This window comes from Pristiophorus japonicus, chromosome 1, assembly GCF_044704955.1.
Source record: "Pristiophorus japonicus isolate sPriJap1 chromosome 1, sPriJap1.hap1, whole genome shotgun sequence".
Lineage (NCBI taxonomy): Eukaryota > Metazoa > Chordata > Chondrichthyes > Pristiophoridae > Pristiophorus > Pristiophorus japonicus.
Genome location: NC_091977.1, coordinates 353,048,186 through 353,068,809, shown reverse-complemented (window position 1 = coordinate 353,068,809; position 20,624 = coordinate 353,048,186). Strand labels below are relative to the sequence as shown.

At 42.1% G+C, this 20,624-nt stretch overlaps 1 protein-coding gene across 6 annotated transcripts in view; it reads right to left on the bottom strand.

Annotated features, from left to right (window-relative positions):
• Window positions 1–531: 531 nt before the first annotated feature.
• Window positions 532–20,624, bottom strand: part of enpp2 (ectonucleotide pyrophosphatase/phosphodiesterase 2) — a 122,462-nt gene continuing 102,369 nt past the window's right edge. For all 6 annotated transcript variants that reach the window (XM_070890597.1, XM_070890591.1, XM_070890616.1 and 3 more), the window contains 2 exons: window positions 8,415–8,568; window positions 532–3,251 (listed from right to left, as the gene is read on the bottom strand). In XM_070890597.1, coding sequence (XP_070746698.1) covers window positions 3,081–3,251; window positions 8,415–8,568 — 325 coding nt within the window. In that variant the 3' untranslated portion in view covers window positions 532–3,080. The remainder of the gene's footprint in view (window positions 3,252–8,414; window positions 8,569–20,624) is intronic.

Below are 20,624 nucleotides of genomic sequence, written 5' to 3'. Positions count from 1 at the left end.
CTAAATATCCTTTTAGAAACGTGGAGACCAAAACTGCATGCAGCACTCCAGATGTGGTCTCATCAGGGCCAAGTGACCTCTCTGGATTTATGTGTTATACTCCTTCCTATGCATCTCAACATTCTGTTTGCCTTTTTAACAGCCAGGGAACATTGTGTTGATGGTTTTAGTGGCATGTCCACTAAAACCCCAAGATCATTCTCCTGTTCCAATGCCTCAAGTACATTTCCATTTAGTACATAATCTGCATCAACCTTCCCTCTGCCAAATCTCATAACCTGCAGTAAACTGTATCTGTGCAGACCACAGGGAAGCCCTCTATCCTGGCTGGTCCTGCGTCTCTATGCTGAGCCTGGTGTAGAGAGCCTCAGTCACATCCTGGATGCAGCAATGGATGGTGAACTGTAAGATATTGGCTATGTCTCCTGTTGCAGACTGGAAGGATCCACTGGCAAATAAATTGAAGGCTTTGAACATTAGTACAAAAACAATGAAAATAAACAAAGTAAATTCTATAATACAATGATCGAGTTTCTTTTTCATGATTATGTTTATTTGTTTCCATTTTGTTTTACTAAACCAGTACACAGAAATGACTTATTGTGCCAAGGCAATTCAACTGGATGTACATTCTGTACCAACGCTCCCTCCGCTTCAGTATAAAAGCGTATCAATGAAGTACATAGAGCTAGCAGTACAAAATGGAGAAAACACTCTTTAGTCAGCTCATTACCAGAACGACTGTATACAATATCTGGCAAGTTTTTATGGTATTCTTTCTGTTCTGGAATTTGTGCATATTTCAACTGAAACAGAACCCACATGTGTGAGGGTAGGGGAAATCCAGGGCAGTATCTGAATCCCAGAACTATCTCGGAGAGGAAACACAGATTTCATATCATTATTTTTGTAATAAATGAAATAGCCCACATCACACGCCATCCAGGTTGTGAAAATTCTAATCTCAGAACCATGCACAAGACTGAGCAACAACAATGTACTTGTAATATTGTTTCCAAGCGACTCCAACATGCTCAGTTAGTTCATGTTGTTTTGCACCATCTTGGCTCTATTCTTGTTAAAATAGGGTGAATTTATTAATTTTTTTTAACATTCCAAATTCACATTTCTTTAAAAAAAACACGAGTGTTAACTACATTTAGAAAGATGACTTGTTAAATTAAATTCCTGTGCAAATGAATAGTCTGCAGAAATAACAGTATGATGAAACAGATGTGTCTAATGTCTTAAGACTCCACTGACTTTCTTCCAGATCATGCGAGTATGGAGGTGAATTCCATCTTAAATTTGGTGGAAGTGTTGCGTTAACCCTGGAAAACTGGTTTAAACCACTGTTTATATGGCACTTCCATTGGAGTTGCAGCCGACAATCAGGAGAGCCCTTGCCCAAATTCACCTCCTGTATATATTAGGAAAATTGTGATGTTCTTCCATGAACTCTTTTCTGAGCTGCAGATTTAAACTGAATTTCTTGTTCAAAAAGTCACTTTCAGCTATCAGTCAACCTCTCTGCCATCTAATGGTAAGGTTCATCATTGAAATGTGTAAGTGACCCTCGCAAATACCGTAAATCCTGTACTCGATATATTAAACTTGGACAATTTAAAAAAACAAGTTTGACCTGCACAGTTTTAATGTATTTAAAATTTCCATCCTTTTTTTCAAATCCCTCCATGGCCTTGTCCCTCCATATGTCTGTAATCTCATCCAGCCCCACAATCTCTCGAGATATCTGTGCTCCTCCAATTCTAGCCACTTGAGCATCCCTGATTTCAATCGTTCCACCATTGATGGCCATGCCTTCAGATGCCAAGGCTCTAAGATCTGGAATTCCCTCCGTAACGGCTTCACGTCTCTTTCCTCAATTTAAGACACTCCTTAAAACCTAGCTCTTTTGCCAAGCTTTTGGATATCTTCCCTAATATCTCCTTATGTGGCTCGGTGTCAAATTTTGTTTTAGAACATTCCTATGAAGCACTTTGTGATGTTTTACTACGTTAAAGGCGCTATATAAATACAAGTTGTTGTTGTTGTTACAAGCATCCAAGTAGCCTGTATGAGATTGAGGCAGTAACTCTGGACATTCTGTATTGTGTCATGCACAGAATTTTGAGACAGCATTTATTATTTGCATTTTTTTCCTATCTCATTCCGTACTAATTCTGTGACTGACCAGTGAATTGGGGTTGAGATGGATGATACTGAAGCTAAGTATTGCTCCAGCTGTGACATATTTAATATGGAAGAGCTCTTAAACCTCAAAACAGAAAGCTCAAGATTTACTCTTATGGCAAAAAGCTTATTTTAAAACCTAACATTTTTTTAAAATGTTGTATTGATCGCAGCTTATTCCAGAACATTTTTATACACGTAAAAATTCCAATTAAAAATCACATCAAATATCAAAGAAAAAACAGATGCCCCAAACATAAACGAAGCCACTGCACTATTTTCTTCTCTTCCACCTCTTTAGATCTCTCAGGCCACATACATCTTTTCAGCTGAGAGCATCTCTGTAATGTGCATTGATAGTGTAAGTAGAAGCCTGTTTATGTTGCATTTAATTAACTTTAAAAAAAAATTCATAGCACAATTATTACAATTTGATTCAGGATTTATTATATTTGTGACTCGATTTGCATATAAAGCATAGTAAGTCTGCCTCGTCTCAGCAATAGTGAAATATAAATGTAGTTTTACTTATCTTATTTTTGATACGCAGGACAGAAATTACAGAACAAACGATGCACTGAATAATCTTGGATTTCTCTCAATGCAAGTTTAAATCCTGTAGCCCAAGTCCTAATTTTAGGCAAAAACAAAAGCTGCAATAGTACAAACAGTTTAAACACAAACATCACTCAAACAGCTAAATAATGACAAGGGAGAGGGAAAGGCACATGCTTGTTATTAAGTGTGACATATTAGGTGCAAAGCTTTAAAGAAACAGCTTTTAAAATATTCTGGTTTTGAATTAATAAATACAAAAACAAAGAGTATTAAAAAAATATACACCTGTAAGTAAAAGATGTACTGCAAGAACAACAAATAGAAGAGATTTAGATTTCACTTTCAAATGTCTGTAAGAATGTCTTTAAAGAAAGGATTTCAGGATAAGCTCTGCTGGTCTTGCGGTAGAAATCCAATCCAGTTAGGTGTTCAATATCACGCACACGTGCCGTGTGTAACTTCATGAGGTCTTCAACCCATTTTGATTCATCCTCGTTACTCTGAAATATGCAAAATACGAGATTACTTTCTATTTGTGTTCTAAACATATGTTTTCTGTGAATGTACAGTGCTAATATTGCAGGTGGTTGGGAAGGGTAGTGCGCCATGTAGTTGATACAATAAGCACTGTTGAGCCTGACAGTTTCTTCTCACTCTTTTTATATGAGCATATTTCTTGTATGCCCCTTGCAGACAGCAGAGAAAAGAAATTTTCTTCCCGTCAGTCTGGCTTGTATTCAAATTTAGGTCTAAGAGTATAACTATAAACAGATACGTTAAGTAATTAACATGTAAAGCAATCTAAATTGTTTTAAATGGTGCAATAAAATGAAATGCTACCATAGCCTCAAAGGCTTAGAGAAAAAACAAACACAATAGTACATATCCTTAGAGCTCCTCTGGCAATAACAAAAGAAATTCCAAGAAATTTGGGTAGGGGGAGGTGGGAAACTCAACCTACAATTTATTTAACACCCCCTATTTAAATCCCCTCAGAAGGGAAGGGGCAAGTGACCTGCTCTCAAGCTCATCCCAAAAGCACTTCTGATCGGCTGCAGAATGGTGCTTCAGAAATAATATCAACTTTCTCCTCAGCATCTTGCAGCTTTCTGGTTTAAGCACTGACTTCAGTAACTTCAGACTTTAGCCATATCCTCCATTTCCTTTACAAAGAGGATGGGTTATTCTGTGGGTGTCAAGGGTAAGGGCGGGAGGGGGGAAGGGGGGGAAGGACGGGTTGCCAATTTGGGTGGGGGAAGAAGTTATTCAATGAAAAACGCTGCGGGGGAGGGGGCGGGGGATGGCGGGAGGGTTGCGCCCTACCTGTTCACCTGTTCACCTGTTCTTTTTCTTTTGGCATTGGTGGACCCCCATTGTACTTTGCCAACGTCTTCTATTTCAATCTCAAACCTGTTTTAATTTCAAACCTGATGCTCCGCTTTTCCAACTCTCCCGTTTTCTTGTATTTTCCTTAGGCTTCACACTAACTTAACTATTCACACGGCCTCCTCTGTTTCTTTAAAGTCCTTTTTATAATGCTTCATCTATTACTTGACTGAGTTGATCAATTCTATCATTCCACCAATACTTCGTCGGTGTTTAGTTGTCTGTGCTCCCTCTACAGACACTGTTGTGTTTCCAGTTTTTTCTGCTTTTGTTTCAGATTTCCATCCTTTGCAGTATTTCACTTTTTACTTGTGTTGTAATGGTAATTTAGTGTTGATGAAATCTAGTAATATTTTATTCACTAACATGTTGTGGGCCATACTTGGGAGCGTATACATGCTAACCAATACCAACATTTGATTTGCAAAAGCCTCATTTGTAACTGTTATCCTAAAGAGAAACATACGAACAAGAGAAGGCCATTCAGCCCCTCGCATCTGTTCTGCCTCTAAATTAGATCGTGGCTCATCTGTATCTTCACTTCATCTCCTTGGTTCTGTATCCCTTAATACACCCTTTCATATCAATCTTGGTTTTGAAATTTTCAATTGACATAGCCTTAACATCTTTTTGTGATGGAGAGTTCCAGATTTCCACTACCCTTTGTGTGAAGAAGTGTTTCCTGGCATCATCCTTGAATTGCCTCGCTCTAATTTTAAGTTATGTCCCCTTGCTCTGGACTCCCCCATTCTGACTCCAAGGGGCAGCTTAAGCGAGACAGAGAGACACCCCCACCAGAGGAAATAGTTTCTTTCAAATTACATTATCAAATCCTTTAATCATCTTGAAGACCTCAACTGAAGTTTGTTTAAAGGTTTGGCTCCAGTACACTGCATTGTTGCACAGATTTTCATTTCAGTATTTGGAAGAGTGAAATAAAATAATAAAAGACATTTATAAAAGGGCAGAGAAAGCTACAAGTCGCTGGCAAATTTCAAAAGAGACATTAAATTATTATAATCTATGCAATATGGTGGGAATTTATGCAATTGCTGCAAAAAAAAAAGAAACTTTGGTAGGGAAACAAATATTTTATTTGTTTATTCCAAATGGCTATTTATAAATAAAACTGTTTCAGTGGGTTGCTTTTTTTGTTTCTGTGGGGGAAATTTTAACTTGTAGATATTGTGATCCCTGAAATAGTCATTGTATTTCATAATCCATTATTATTCAGTTAATTTACTGTATTAGAACAAAATTTAAAACATGCCATTAGTTTCAGAAATAGGGGCAAGCTAGGACTATCAAAGTTTTTTTCCTTTTTAATGGCCCAGAATTTGCGACCGGATGCCTTCGACCGCAAAAATTTCTACAAAAGTACCTGGTGGTCCCGGAGGTTCGGAGACTTGCGGTCCTGGGCCTATAGGCAAAGGCCTTCTTAAGGGCCCACGTATCCCAGGAGCATATGGGTATCGTATGCATCACTGGGATCACGTGGGCTGGCCCAACCTATCAGAGTAGGAGGATCCTCATTCATTTTTGTGAGTTTTGTATATATGGAACCACCATAAGTATAGAAACATAGAAACATAGAAAATAGGTGCAGGAGTAGGCCATTCGGCCCTTCTAACCTGCACCGCCATTCAATGAGTTCATGGCTGAACATGCAACTTCAGTACCCCATTCCTGCTTTCTCACCATACTCCTTGATTCCCCTAGTAGTAATAGAAACATTCCTGCTTTCTCACCATACCCCTTGATTCCCCTAGTAGTAGTAATGAATGGGAATACCCCTAAAAACATAGAAACACTGAAAATAACTCAAATAAAACAATCACATATTTCAAATGAATAACAATGGAATTTAATTAATTATTTTTAAAAAATTTAACTTTTTGAAAAATTTACATATTTTAAAGGGTCGGAAAAAAAATGTACCTTTATTAGGATTTTAAATGTTTAAATTATTTTTTTAATGTATTTTTCTGTACTTTAAAAGTCTTGCACTGATAAAAGCAGGCAGAATTTGAAGGACATTCGCTGGGCAGGCGTTGGGCAAATAGCCCAACTCTCCGCCCGCGGAGGCCCTTTGGTTTCGGATGCAGTGGATCTGTCAAGAGAATTTTCACATACCTAAACCCAGAACTTGCAGGGACCCCACGAGCGAGTGCTTAACTCATACCTGCCCATGGGTGCGCAATTTCAGGTCCAATATAGATCATTTGTACCTTACTGATTCTGCTTATATTCTTTCCCAATTTTCTAACCTGCTCTCCTGAAGGCAGAGACTTGCTGGGCTGAGAACATTGAGGCCAGTTGTAGTACATTCCCCATGGGCCTGAGTGAGATTGGTGAACTCGACATAGGCCAGGGAGTGAACCTGGAACCTTCCTGGCCTGCATAGCTCAGTATCGCACCAACGTTGCTTTTATCCACTGAACCATCAGAACAAGCATGGGCTTTATGCTTTGATGCAGTATTTTCTTGTGAAACTGCTAACTGATGGTATGTATTTATTATTTTGAAATACAGCACCACAGCATTCATGCTTTAAACCCTTGTTAGCCTGCTGTTAGCTTTTGACAGCTTACAGAAAAAAATCTACAAACGTATATGGGAACACCTGAATTAGAAAAGCGGGAGGCGGAAGCCCTGAAAAGGTGTTCACTTTTATTTAAAATAAAACATTGGGAGTAGTCCTAGCATTACCCTTGTAACTTGACCTTTGGACTGGCCCCTTAGTCCAGGTAGGCTCCTTAAAACCTACCTCTTTGACCAAACTCCTGTGAAGTGCCTTGGGACGTCTCGCAATGTTAAAGGCGCTATATAAATACAAACTGTTGTTGTTGTAGGCGATAATGAGAGTGAATTTCCTTGGGGCTTCTCCCACCGTAACTTTGGTGGAAGTTTGGTCGAAACCCCATTTACATGCTTAAATGGGGTTTCCACTGAAAATATTCCTAGACTACAACAGTGAGTACACTTCAAAAAGTACTTCATTGGCTGTAAAGCTTTTTGGGATATCCAATGGTCGTGAAAGGCGCTATATAAATGCAAGCCTTGCTTTTTTTTTAATGGAGTAAAAAGAGATGAATTTGCTCCCAGATCTATATTTAATGACAATATAATTTCATTGATTTACTCAAAGCAATACTGTTGTTTAGGTAAGATAGAATTTAGATACATTTAAATTTGGTTTAAAGTATTTGGGAAGCACTCCACTAGTTTGGGTCCTATTTTTGCCTGGTGTTTATTAGAATCACTTAAGAAGAGTGACCATTATATTGATGACAGTTTAAAATTCCTAGACAGCTCCTGTTGAGAATTGATCCGGTATAGGTTGGATGATTTAGGAGATTAATTTGGTCGAAGAGTCAAATAGGAGAAGAAAGTTACACATTTGTTCTGGGTAATGTCTGCCTCCGAATTACACAGTGTATATCCTTGAACAGTTCTTGTTTTTTCTCCTAACAGACTGATGGAATGGAGATAAATGCTCATGTTGGTGAATGAGAATAAAGAATGTACACCATTCCCTGTACTTTGCACTGCAATGGATGTGTGGTTTTTGGGTGAGGTGGCTAAATGTCTAATGCTGTTGCTGGGGTTTCTTGCAATATGAAAGTGCTGTTCTCAGAGAACAATGAATAAATCAAATTAAAAAATGAGATGAAAGAATAAAATTATTTGATTCTGATACTCTTCATTTTGGTGATAAAGGGAAACTAGATTCAACATATTAAGGACTTAACTAAGGTGTGTAAATATGCTGCCTGGTGTAATACAGTGCCATAGAGACCAGTAACATCCAAGATGCAATCTCTTGTGTATAATGACATAGCTGATCTCAGCCAGAGTGGTGAAAAGGGTGCAATAATTGGCCTCCGTACAGTCAGGGTGCTCAATTCTGATCACCCGTCCATTGACCCCTGTTGAAGAATGCATGTTGACAGGGGCTCGGCTCAGTTCGAATCGTCTGCAACACACTATCCCGGTTCATTAAGAATGGTCATTAAGACATGCACTGCGTGCAGAGGACTATCCAAAGAATTGTGTCAGAGCATAACTTGTTGTGGTATAGTCCCTTGGGTAGTGGTGTGCACCTGGAAAAGTAAGGGAAAGGGAGAAAAACTGAAAGATGAAATTAGATGAGAAAAGCACGTCATGTATTTATTTCAAATAGAGGTGATATGTCTCAGGCAATGGCTGACAGTGCAACACTAAAACAGTGCCATTATCACACAGTATTGTCTAATTCTCCTGTTTTCCACACTTACATTACAACTTTCATCATTGTCGGGTCTATGTGGGAGAATGAATGATGATGCGGTGAGTGGCCCGTCACATTTGTCCACAGGCTGAGTGCTATCCAGGCAGCTGGTCATAATACTGTAGTAATGAGTTGGGACTGGGATCGAACCATCAACTTGCCTAAAAGAGAAAACAAAATTCAAATGGTTCGAAAACTGGAATACATAATTTTTCATGTTTTTCTATCATCATGCATGCTTTTAGGGAGATCGATAGTGTAACCCAGCAATTTGCAATAGTTATGCATTTTAGATTGGATTTTGTGAAGACCTGCCCCACAGTTAGCAAAACTTACACTTAAATTTCTATAAGACAGCTAGTTAATACCAACATGTTGTTGGTTCTTGTCATGTAATCGTCCTCATAATTTAACCCTTTTAACCCCAGTATCATTCTGATGAATCTGTGCTGTATCCCCTCCAAGGCTACTATATCCTTCCTAAGATTTGGTGCCCAAAACGGAATGCAGTTCTCCAGATGTGGTCTGACCAAGACTCTGTACAACTGAAGCATCTCAGTTTCGAATTCCTGCCTTCTTGCGATAAAGGCCAACATTAGTCTTTTTGTACTTGTGCACTAGCTTTTAGTGATTTGTATATATGAACACCTCAATCCCATTGCTTTTCCATAGTTCCTAGTTTCTCACCATTAAGAAAATATTCCGATTTGTCTTTCTCAAATTCAAAATGGATGACCTCACACTTCCCCCACACTGAACTCCCTCTACCATAGCTTTGCCTACTCATTCAGTCTGTCTATGTCCCATGGTAACTTCCTACTCCCATTCAAACAACTTACTGTGCCACCTAACTTAGTGTCATCTGCAAACTGGAATATACAATTCTTTACTTCTTTATCCAAGTCATTAATATGTATGCGGTGAAAAGCTGTGGCTCAATTATAGATCCCTGTGAACACAAATCCTGGCAATCAGTGAACGAACCCTTTATGTTATGTCTCAAATAAAGCAATGTGACTGAGTACTGCAGACTTGAGTAAGTGTGATCTTAGTGGCTTTATTCTGACTCCACAGTGTTGGCACAGCATGGGAGGCCTGCTTATATGCAGTGCTGGGATCCCTTGGGACTCCAACACATGCACCCACTGGTGGCGGTAGAATGCTGGTAACAAGGTGTTGCATACATAACATCACTCTCCCCCAAAGTCAATAGTACACTTATTTACAGGGTGAGACGATCTAGGGCTTTCAGCTCCCTAGTCGATCATCTCGGTACAAACACAGGTGCAGGTGAGTTGGTTGGGCCTTCGCTGGGCTGCTGTGCAGCTGGCCTTGCTGGGCTGCTGGGGATGATGAGTTCCGCTTCGTGGTCAACCGTGATGTCGGTTGCCACTTGTGTGTGTATCGGAGGGTCGAAGTTGGTGGTGCCCTCTTCAGGTTGCTCCTGGCTATCTGTGAATCGCAGTTTGGTTTGGTCCAAATGCTTTCTGCAAGTTAGTCCATTTGCAAGTTTGACCTCAAACACCCTACTCCCTTCTTTGGCTACGACAGTGCGGGCAAACCATTTGGGACCATGTCCATAGTTGAGTACAAATACAGGGTCATTGACTTCAATATCGCGTGACAAATTTGCGCAGATCATGGTACTTGCTTTGTTGATGCCACCTGCCCTCGACATGATCATGGAGATCAGGATGGACTAGAGACAGCCTTGTTTTGAGTGCCATTTTCATGAGCAGTTCGGCAGGGGGATTCCCGGTGAGCGAGTGGGGTCTTTTGCGGTAGCCGAGCAGGACTTGGGGCAGGCGGGTCTGCAGGGAGCCTGCCGACACGCGTTCAAGCTTTGCTTGATGGTTTGGACTGCACATTCTGCCTGGCCATTAAATACGGACTTGAACGGGGCAGATGTGACATGCTTGATCCCATTGCAGGTCATGAATTTCTTGAATTCAGCGCTGGTGAAGCACGGCCCATTGTCGCTGACAAGGACATCAGGCAGGCCGTGCATGGCAAACATGGCTTGTAGGCTTTCGATTATGACAGTGGACGTGCTTACAGACATTATTACACAATCAATCCATTTTGAATAAGAATACACAACAACCAAAAACATTTTGCCTAGAAACGGGCCAGCGAAGTCAATGTGGATCCTAGACCACGGTTTGGAGGGCCATGACCACAAACTTAGCGGTGCCTCCCTGGATGCATTGCTCAGTTGAGAGCAAGTGTTACATTGGCGCACGCAAGACTCCAAATCTGAGTCGATGCCGGGCCACCACGCATGGGATCTGGCTATAGTCTTCATCATTACTATGCCTGGGTGGGTACTGTGTAGGTTGCGTATGAACATTTCCCTGCCTTTCTTAGACAAAACTACGCGATTACCCCACAAAAGACAGTCCGCCTGTATGGACATTTCGTCTTTGCGCCACTGGAACGGCTTGATCTCTTCATGCATCTCCGCTGGGACGCTGGACTAGCTCCCATGGAGAACACAGTTTTTTACAAGGGACAGTAAAGGATCCTTGCTGGTCCAGGTCCTGATCTGGGGGGTGACTTTTAATTTTCAAATGCATCCATCACCAAGAGCAAGTCTGCAGACTGTGCCATTTCCACCCCAGTGGTGGGCAATGGTAGCTGACTGAGAGTTTCTGCGCAGACAGCGTGAGCGCCCATCTTTGGATGCGAGCAGAGGCATTGGAATTAATACCTTTGCTCTCTGAGAATAACGTTATGAGCAGCTTATGGTCAGTTTCTAACTTGAACTTAAGCACAAAGAGATACTGGTGGATTTTATTCACCCCTTAAATGCATGCCAGAGCTTTTTCAATCATGCTGTAGGCCCTTTCGGCCTTGGACAAACTCCTGGACGCATAAGTGACCGGTTGCAATGTTCCCGATTCGTTAGCTTGTTGTAACACACACCCGACCCCGTACGAAGACTCATCGCAAGCTAGCACTAAACGTTTACATGGATCATACAGAACAAGCAGTTTGTTGGAACATAATAGATTTCAGGCTTTCTCAAAAGCTGTCTCTTGTGATTTCCCCCCATACCCAGTCATCTCCCTTGCGTAGCAACACATGTAGAGGTCCTAGCAAGGTGCTTAACCTGGGTAGGAAATTACCAAAATAATTGAGGAGTCCCAGGAACGACTGCAACTCCGTCACGTTCTGAGGTCTCGGCGCGTTCTTGATGGCCTCCGTCTTGGTGGCGATGGGTCTGATGCCGTCTGCCGCGATTCTTCTCCCTAAGAACTCAACCTCTGGTGCCAGGAAAACATACTTCGAGTGTTTCAACCCGAGTCCCACATGATCTAGCCGACTTAGAACTTCTTCCAGGTTCTGCCAGTGTTCGATGGTGTCCCGACCTGTGATCAATATGTTGTCCTGGAAAACCACGGTGCACGGAACCAACTTTAGCAGACTCTCCGTGTTCCTTTGAAAAATAGCAGCAGCTGATCGAATCCCAAACGGGCATCTATTGTAGATGAACAGACCTTTGTGTGTGTTGATGCAGGTGAGGCCTTTCAAAGATTCCGCCAGCTCCTGCGTCATGTAGGCCGAGGTCAGGTCCAACTTGGTGAACGTCTTCTCTCCTGCCAGCGTTGCAAATAGGTCGTCTGCCTTGGGTAGCGGGTACTGGTCCTGCAGCGAAAAACGGTTAATCGTTACTTTATAGTCCCCACAAATTCTGACCGTGCCATCGCCCTTGAGAACCAGAACAATCGGACGGGCCCACTCGTTGAACTCAACCGGCGCAATGATGCCCTCTCGATACAGCCTGTCCAGCTCGATCTCCACCTTTTCTCGCATCATGTAAGGCACCGCACATGCCTTGTGGTGGATGAGTCATGTACTGGGAACCAAGTGGATCTGCACCTTCGCCCCAGAGAAATTTCCGATGCCTGGCTCAAACAACGGCAGGAACTTGCTCAAAACCTGGGCACATGAGGCGTCATCGACGGACGAGAGTGTTTGGATGTCGTCCCAGTTCCAGCGGATTTTTCCCAGCCAGCTTCTGCTGAACAGTGTGGGGCCATCTCCTGGTACAATCCATAGTGGGAGTTCGTGCACCGCTCCATCACAGGAGACTTTTACTGCTGCACTGCCAACAACAGGGATCAGCTCTTTAGCATGAAGAGGGCTCAGCTTGGGCCTTTGTGCCTTGTTGCACCATAGCCTCTCGAAGGCCTTTTTGCTCATGATAGACTGACTCGCACCCATGTCCAATTCCATGGATACTGGAATTCCGTTCAGCTCAACTTTTAACATCATCAGTGGACATTTCATGGTGAAGGTATGTACCCCGTATACTTCTGCCTCCTCGGTTCGCGTCTCTAGTTCAGTTTGATCCACCATGGATCAGTCTTCCTCTGCAACGTAATGGTTTGCATCTCGTCTGCACATTCCCTGGAGATGTCCCATTGTTCCACAGCCTTTGCATGCATAGTGTTTGAAGCGGCATTGATGGGCTCGATGATCACCTCCACAGCGCCAACAAGGTGTTAATTGCCTCATATTCACACTTGATGGAGGACTTGGAGTCATCTGAGGCCATGCAGCTGCAGGCGTGTACATTGTGCCATATGCATTCCTGCCTGAAAACGACGTTACTTCGTGTACAGTACTTGCCGATGCATCTTTATGCTACAAAATTTGTTTGGTGTTATCGCTGGTGGACATAAATGCCTGGGATACCATTATGGCTTTGCTCAGGTTCAGTGTTTCAACAGTCAATAGTTTGCGAAGGATAACCTCATGGCCAATGCCAAGCACAAAAAAGTCTCTTAGCATTTGCTCCCGGAATCCACCGAATTCGCAATGTCCTGCAAGGCGCCTTAGTTCGGCGACGTAACTCGCCACTTCCTGGCCTTCAGACTGTTGACATGTATAAAATCGATACCTTGCCATCAGAACGCTCTCCTTCGGATTTAGGTGCTCCCGGACCAGCATATACAGTTCTTCATATGATCTGGTTATTGGTTTCATCGGAGCAAGAAGTTTCTTCATGAGGCCATAGGTTGTTGTCCCGCAAACGGTGAGGAGGATCGCCCTTCGTTTGGCAGTGTTCTCATTCCCTTCCAGCTCATTGGCCACGAAGTATTGGTCGAGTCACTCCACAAAGGCTTCCCAATCGTCACTTTCTGAGAATTTCTCCAGGATACCAACAGTTCTCTGCATTTTCGCATGATGGTTCGTATTTCTATTACTCGTTGCCAATTATGTCTCAAAAAAAGCAATGTGACTGAGTACTGTAGACTTGAGTAAGAGTGACCTTAGTCTCTTTATTCTGACTCCACAATGCTGGCACAGCATGGGAGGCCTGCTTATATGCAGTGTTCCCAAGGGATGCTGGGATCCCTTGGGACTCCATCAGATGCGCCCTCTGGTGGTGGTAGAATGATGGTTACAAGGTGTTGCATACATATCACTTTATCCCTACTTTCTGTCTTCCACCAACAAACCAATTACCAACCCATATCATAAGGTTACTCCAATTCCGAATTCCGTGCGCGCTTATATTTGCTAACAATCTCTTGTGCAGAGTCTTATCAAATGCCTTCTGGAAGTCCATACAGACCACCTCCATAGACACTACCCTATCCACCATGCTACTCAACCCCTCAAAAAATTCAACTAGATTAGTCAATTAGAAATATGGGCAATTCCTTCTTTTCAGGTAGCAGATATTCTAAATGTTTTTTAAGAGGGAATAGTAGAAACATAAAAGTTTCTTGCATCTGTTCCAGCCCTTTTCTGGACCAATCCAAACCTAATCCTAATGCCTCACTCTCTCCCCATAACCCTCTATCTACTGATGCTTTCAATATTTGTGCAATTTTGCCATAAAAGATGCAGTTGTCTATCCCGCAACAATTTCCTGTATATTTTATGCTCCAACGACTGTGTGTAAAGACATTTTTCCTAATCTCTCCCCACACTTTCTTTTAAATTGATGACCCTCGTCACTGGCTCCTCAAGAAGAGGAAATAGTCTTTCCCCATTTACTCTATCAAAATCCTTCAGAATTTAATAATTTAGGATGCAATTGTATTGTTATTTTGTATCACTCCAAAGTGGTTTTGGGTGTGCAAAGTGAAAAGCAGCGGTATATCGCGAGTGTACTAAAGCCAAGTGGTGCGAGATGGCCCTCCAGGAGTCAACACCACTTTGAGGTTGCAGCAGGTCTAGTGCAACATCACATTTCAAAAGTCCCCAGGGCATACTTTGGTTCTCCTTGGAACTTGAAAACTTGAACGCATTGTTTTTAATACTAGGAGAAAACACACTCTCTCACCAAGCATGCACAGAGCCCCACTTTTTGTGCACTACAATCAGGATTTACTGGCAAATACTAGAGTTGGCTGCAATATAACAGCATTACGTTGGAATTGTGCTCCCTTTCCTTGAATATTGTTCTGTAAATATTTGACATCGAAACCCAGCAATAGTATCAATGTTCATAAGTTAAAGTTCCCCGTTAATTACAAGCCAGCCCATTTTTGCTTCCATTAGCATCACTGAGTAGAACTTTCCAAATACACAAATTAACTCTCAAATGACAAGCAGTATCATGGAAATTCTAGTACCTTTTAACCAAAGTGACCCATGGCTTTTCTTTTTACAGCTGATGCATTAACTCTGCAAGTATATCTTGGCCATACCCTTTGAGGACGGGGGATAATTTATGTTACTATCTAAATATGTAAATATTTCAATCTGTTCTTGATAGTCCATTAAGAGTCATGTTTTTGTGCAGAGAAGTAGTGAGAGATTTATGGTAAACATGTATGCACAAATTCCATCATTTAACCGTTAGACTACCAGTGAACCCAACGATATTCTCTCCAAGGACAAGACTCTCTGAGCCACCAATTTAAAAAAAAAATTTTCAGCTCACTTGATGTGATGCTGAAACAATGATTAGTATTACATTAATAAAGCTATTCAACTATCAGGAATTACTATATTACATGATAATCCTTTATTACAAAAATAAACTCCCCAAGGTTTTGAAATGCTTTGCTTCTTCTTGCCTTTTCTTCCCAGGTTCCTCTTCTTCATTCTCCCTTCCTTCTATTTTTTAATTTTTTTTTACTTAATGCACTCTATTCTAGCTTTTCATAATGTTTTTGATTTAAATACATTGAAGTACTTTATCTGCATGTTTTCTTTTGCTTCCTAGGCCCCGGCATCCATTTTGGAGGTGGAAGCCACTGGAAGATGTTTTTCAGCCAATCGTGGCCCATAATTCCAAATACTGACCTGGCCATTTTATAGGTACAACCTGTTCTATTTCTTGTGTGAATATGTTGTGTCAATACATACATGCTAGAATTGGGTGAATCATCTTGTCCGTAGCACAAGCAGATTGATTGCAATCAACCTAATCATCCAGCAGGGATTAATTTTCCTTAAAAACTTGTGATAATTTGTGAACTTTACTTCTAATTTTTCCCCCAATTTTACAAATTTTTAGTGCTTTTTGATTTTTGTGTAACTGCATTCCCTTCTTCCTTGTACACTTGGCACTACCCACTTTCCATCATTCTTTCATTTTCCCATTCCTCCTTCCACACGTTTTATGTTACTGCGAGCATCAGTCATTGAAGGTTAGCATGCAGGTGCAGCAGGCGGTTAAGAAAGCAAATGGCATGTTGGCCTTCATAGCGAGGGGATTTGAGTACAGGGGCAGGGAGGTGTTGCTACAGTTGTACAGGGCATTGGTGAGGCCACACCTGGAGTATTGTGTACAGTTTTGGTCTCCTAACCTGAGGAAGGACATTCTTGCTATTGAGGGAGTACAGCGAAGGTTCACCAGACTGATTCCCGGGATGGCAGGACTGACCTATCAAGAAAGACTGGATCAACTGGGCTTGTATTCACTGGAGTTCAGAAGAATGAGAGGGGACCTCATAGAAACATTTAAAATTCTGACGGGGTTAGACAGGTTATATGCAGGAAGAATGTTCCCAATGTTGGGGAAGTCCAGAACCAGAGGTCACAGTCTAAGGATAAGGGGTAAGCCATTTAGGACCGAGATGCGGAGGAACTTCTTCACCCAGAGAGTGGTGAACCTGTGGAATTCTCTACCACAGAAAGTTGTTGAGGCCAATTCACTAAATATATTCAAAAAGGAGTTAGATGAGGTCCTTACTACTAGGGGGATCAACGACTATGGTGAGAAAGCAGGAATGGGGTACTGAAGTTGAATGTTCAGCCATGAACTCATTGAATGGCGGTGCAGGCTAGAAGGGCCGAATGGCCTACTCCTGCACCTATTTTCTATGTTTCTATGTTAACCAACATACATCTTCTATCATCTATTCCACTTCTTGGCCAGTTTGCTCATGTAACTGACGTGTGAAGGAGCATTCATGACATGGAAACATTTTTCCTTTTCCTCTTATCTCCCTCCAAATAAATGACCCCAATGATATTAGCCTTCCGGGGGAAACATTTTTGCATACATAGCCTCCTCTTCTTTTTATTTCTGCCTTCTCTTCTTTGGATTCTTTACATTTCTCATTCCTTAATTTGCTATCCCATTACAGTTCTTTTATCTTTCGTCAATCAAGATTTCACACTGGCTAAATGTGATCCTGCAAATGATTGTGTAACAAGGGGCTTTAAAGCTGAAAGATTGAGCTGCACACTAAATAAAAACATCTTAACGTGAAAAGTAATGGTCGGGAAATTTTGGGGAGCTGGTCCCACGTAGCCGGCGTTGTATGGCTGGAATTGCAACAGAATCCCAAATATGTGGGTAAATGGAGCTTTCTGGTGAAGTAATTCCGCCAGAGCGGGAGCAACTCCAAAGAATCTTCCAGCAAATGTAAATGTTTAGGATTAGACAGAACAACAGGAGAGGGACTCAAGTATGAGGGAGCAAGGAGAAAGGCAAAGCATTTCGCCTCCTTTCATGGCACATTTCATAATCAACATTTTGTGATTTATGTTCATTATCAGATGTGTTGTGATTATATGGGCATTGCAAACTGGGTCTGGAGCAGCACCATTTTTGATGCGCAACTGTTTAAGTTCTTGCTCTGCTAATAGATGAAAGGTTGCATGAAGAATTCACAGAAAAAATCGAGTCCTGCAGGCAAACTGCGAGCAAATTTGCACTTTGATTGGTAAGTCTCTCTCTTTCTCTTTTTTTAAACCAGATAAGTCTAAATAGAGGGATGGCAGGGGAGCTCAGTCCCGTGGAGTACACATCCTGCGGCATGTGGGAAGTGCTGGACGCTTCGTGCGGCCTGGACAACCATGTGTGTAGGAGGTGTCTCCAGCTTCAACTACTCAAGCTCCGTGTTTCCATCAGGCTGAGAGCTACGTGGATAGCACGTTTCAGGAGGTGGTCACGCTGCAGCTTAAAAGCGTGCAGGCAGAGGGGAAGTGGGTGACCACCAGACAGAGGACAAATGCTAGGCCGGTAGTGCAGGAGTCCCCCCTGAGTCCATCTCGCTTTCCAACTGATATTCTCTTTTGAGTACTGGTGAGGGCGATGGTGCCTCTGGGGAGTGCACCAGAGCCAAGTCCAAGGCACCACGCGTAGCTCAGCTGCACATGGGGGAGGGACAAAGAATGAAAGAGCTGTAGTGGTAAGGGATTCAATAGTTAGGGGAACAGAGAGGTGTTTCTGTGGCCGTGGACGTGATTCCAAGATGGTATGGTGCCTCCCTGAATGTCACAGAGTGGACCCAAGGCATTCTGGGGATAGAGATTAAACAGTTAGAGGTCATGGTCCATATCGGGACCAACGACATAGGTAGAAAGAGGGATGAGGTCCTGCAGGCAGAATTTAGGGAGCTAGGAGGAAAATGAAAGGGTAGGATTTCAAAGGTAATAATCTCAGGATTACTACAGGTGCCACGTGCTAATGAGTACAAGAAAACAAGGATAGAGAGGATGAACGCGTGGCTGGAGAGTTGGTGTAGGAGGGAGGGCTTTAAATTCCTGAGGCATTGGGACCAATTCTGGGGGAGATGGGACCTGTACAAACCGGACGGGTTGCACCTCAACAGCGCCGAGACCAATATCCTCATGAGGAGTTTTGCTAGTGCTGTTGGAGAGAGTTTAAACTAGCTTGGCAGGGGGATGGGAACCTGAGAACAAATTCAATAGGGAAGGAAGTAAAGCTGAAATTGGATAGCAAGAATCTAGAAAGTGAATCTGTAAGACAGAGGAAACAAGGGTTAGTAAGTAGTAATCAAGGAGGCCTTGATTACCTGTGTTAAATGGTATATATGTCAATGCAAGGAGTATAGCGAATAAGGCGGATGAGCTAAGAGCACAGGTAGACGCTTGGTAGTATAATATTATAGCCATTAGAGACATGGCTGAAAAAGGGGCAGGTTTGGCAGATCAATATTCCTGGTTACAGGACTTTTAGAAAAGATGGAGAGGGGGATAAAAAGGGGTGGTGGTTGCGGTATTGATTAAAGAAACTATTACAGCAGTGAGGAGGGACGATATGTTCGAGGGATCATCAAATGAGGCCATATGGGTTGAACTGAAAAATAAAAAAGGGGCAATCATACTGCTGGGCCTGTATTATAGACCCCAAACAGTGGGAGGGAGATAAAGGAGCAAATATGTAGGCAAATTGCTGTGAAGTCCAAAAACCATAGGGTAAAAATGGTAGGGGATTTTAACTATCCTAATATTGATTGGGACAAATATAATGTGAAGGGTATAGAGGGTGTGGAATTCCTAAAATGCATTCAAGAGAACATTTTTTAGTCAGTATGTAACAAACCCAACACGAGAGGGGGTGGTTCTGAATTTAGTTTTGGGGAATGAAGCTGGGCAGGTGGAAGGGCTATTTGTGGGAGAGCACTTGGATGCCAGTGACCATAATTCAGTCAGATTCAAGGTAGTGATGAATAAGGACAAGGATAGACCAGGAATAAAAGTTCCAAATTGGGGAAAAGCTAACTTTGCTAAGTTGAGAAGTGATTTGGCCACAGTGGACTGGAAACAGCTAATTGTAAGTAAATCAGTGTTGGAACAGTGGGAGGCATTCAAGGAAGAGATCGGAAGGCTCAGGCCAAACATGTGCCTTTAAAGAAAAAGGCTGGTAATAACAATTCTAGAGCCCCCTGGATATTTAGGGACTTACAGGGGAGGATAAAGAAAAAAAGGGAAGCTTATGTCATATACCGATGGCTAAATACTGTAGAATCTTTGGAGGAATATAGAAAGTTCAGCAGTAACATTAAAAAGGATATTAGGAATGCTAAGAGAGAGCATGAAAAATTCTTGGTGTAAAATTAAGGAAAACCCAAAGATGTTCTATAAATATATTAAGAGCAAGAGGATAACTAAAGAAAGGTTAGGGCCTATTGGAGACTGAGGGTAATCTGTGTGTGGAGCCGGAAGATGTTGGTAAGGTTCTTAATGAATACTTTGCATCTATTTTCACAAATGAAAGGGGCATTGCAGATACTGTTATCGAGGAGGAGTGTTAAATTCTGGATGAATAAACATAGTGAGAGAGGAGGTATTAAGAGCTTTAGCAGCTTTGAAAGTAGATAAGTGCCCAGGCCCGGATGAAATACATCCCAGGTTGTTGAGTGAAGTAAAAGAGGAAATAGCCGAGGCCTTGACCATCATTTTCCAGTCCTCTTTGGATCTGGACATGGTGCCAGAGGACTGGAGGACTGCTAATGTGGTACCCTTGTTTAAGAAGGGAGAAAGAGATAGGCCGAGTAATTACAGGCCTGTCAGCCTAACCTCAGTGGTGGGAAAATTATTGGAAAAAATCCTGACAGGATAAATCTACATTTGGAAAGGCAAGGATTAATTGGGGACAGTCAGCATGGATTTGTTAAGTGAAAATCGTGTTTGACCCACCTGATTGAATTTTTTGACGAGGTAACCAAGAGGGTCGATGAGGGTAGTGCGTACGATGTAGTGTACATGGACTTTAGCAAGGCTTTTGATAAGGTCCCACATGGTAGACTAGTCATGAAGGTTAAAGCCCATGGAATACAGGGCAAAGTGGCAAGTTGGATCAAAATTGGCTTAGAGGTAGGAAGCAAAGGGTAATGATTGATGGATGTTTGTGTGATTGGAAGGATGTTTCCAGTGGGGTTCCACAGGGCTCAGTACTGGGTTCCTTGCTTTTTGTGGTATACATCAATGATCTAGATTTGAATATAGGGAGTATGATTAAGAAGTTTGCAGATTACACTAAAATTGGCTGCGT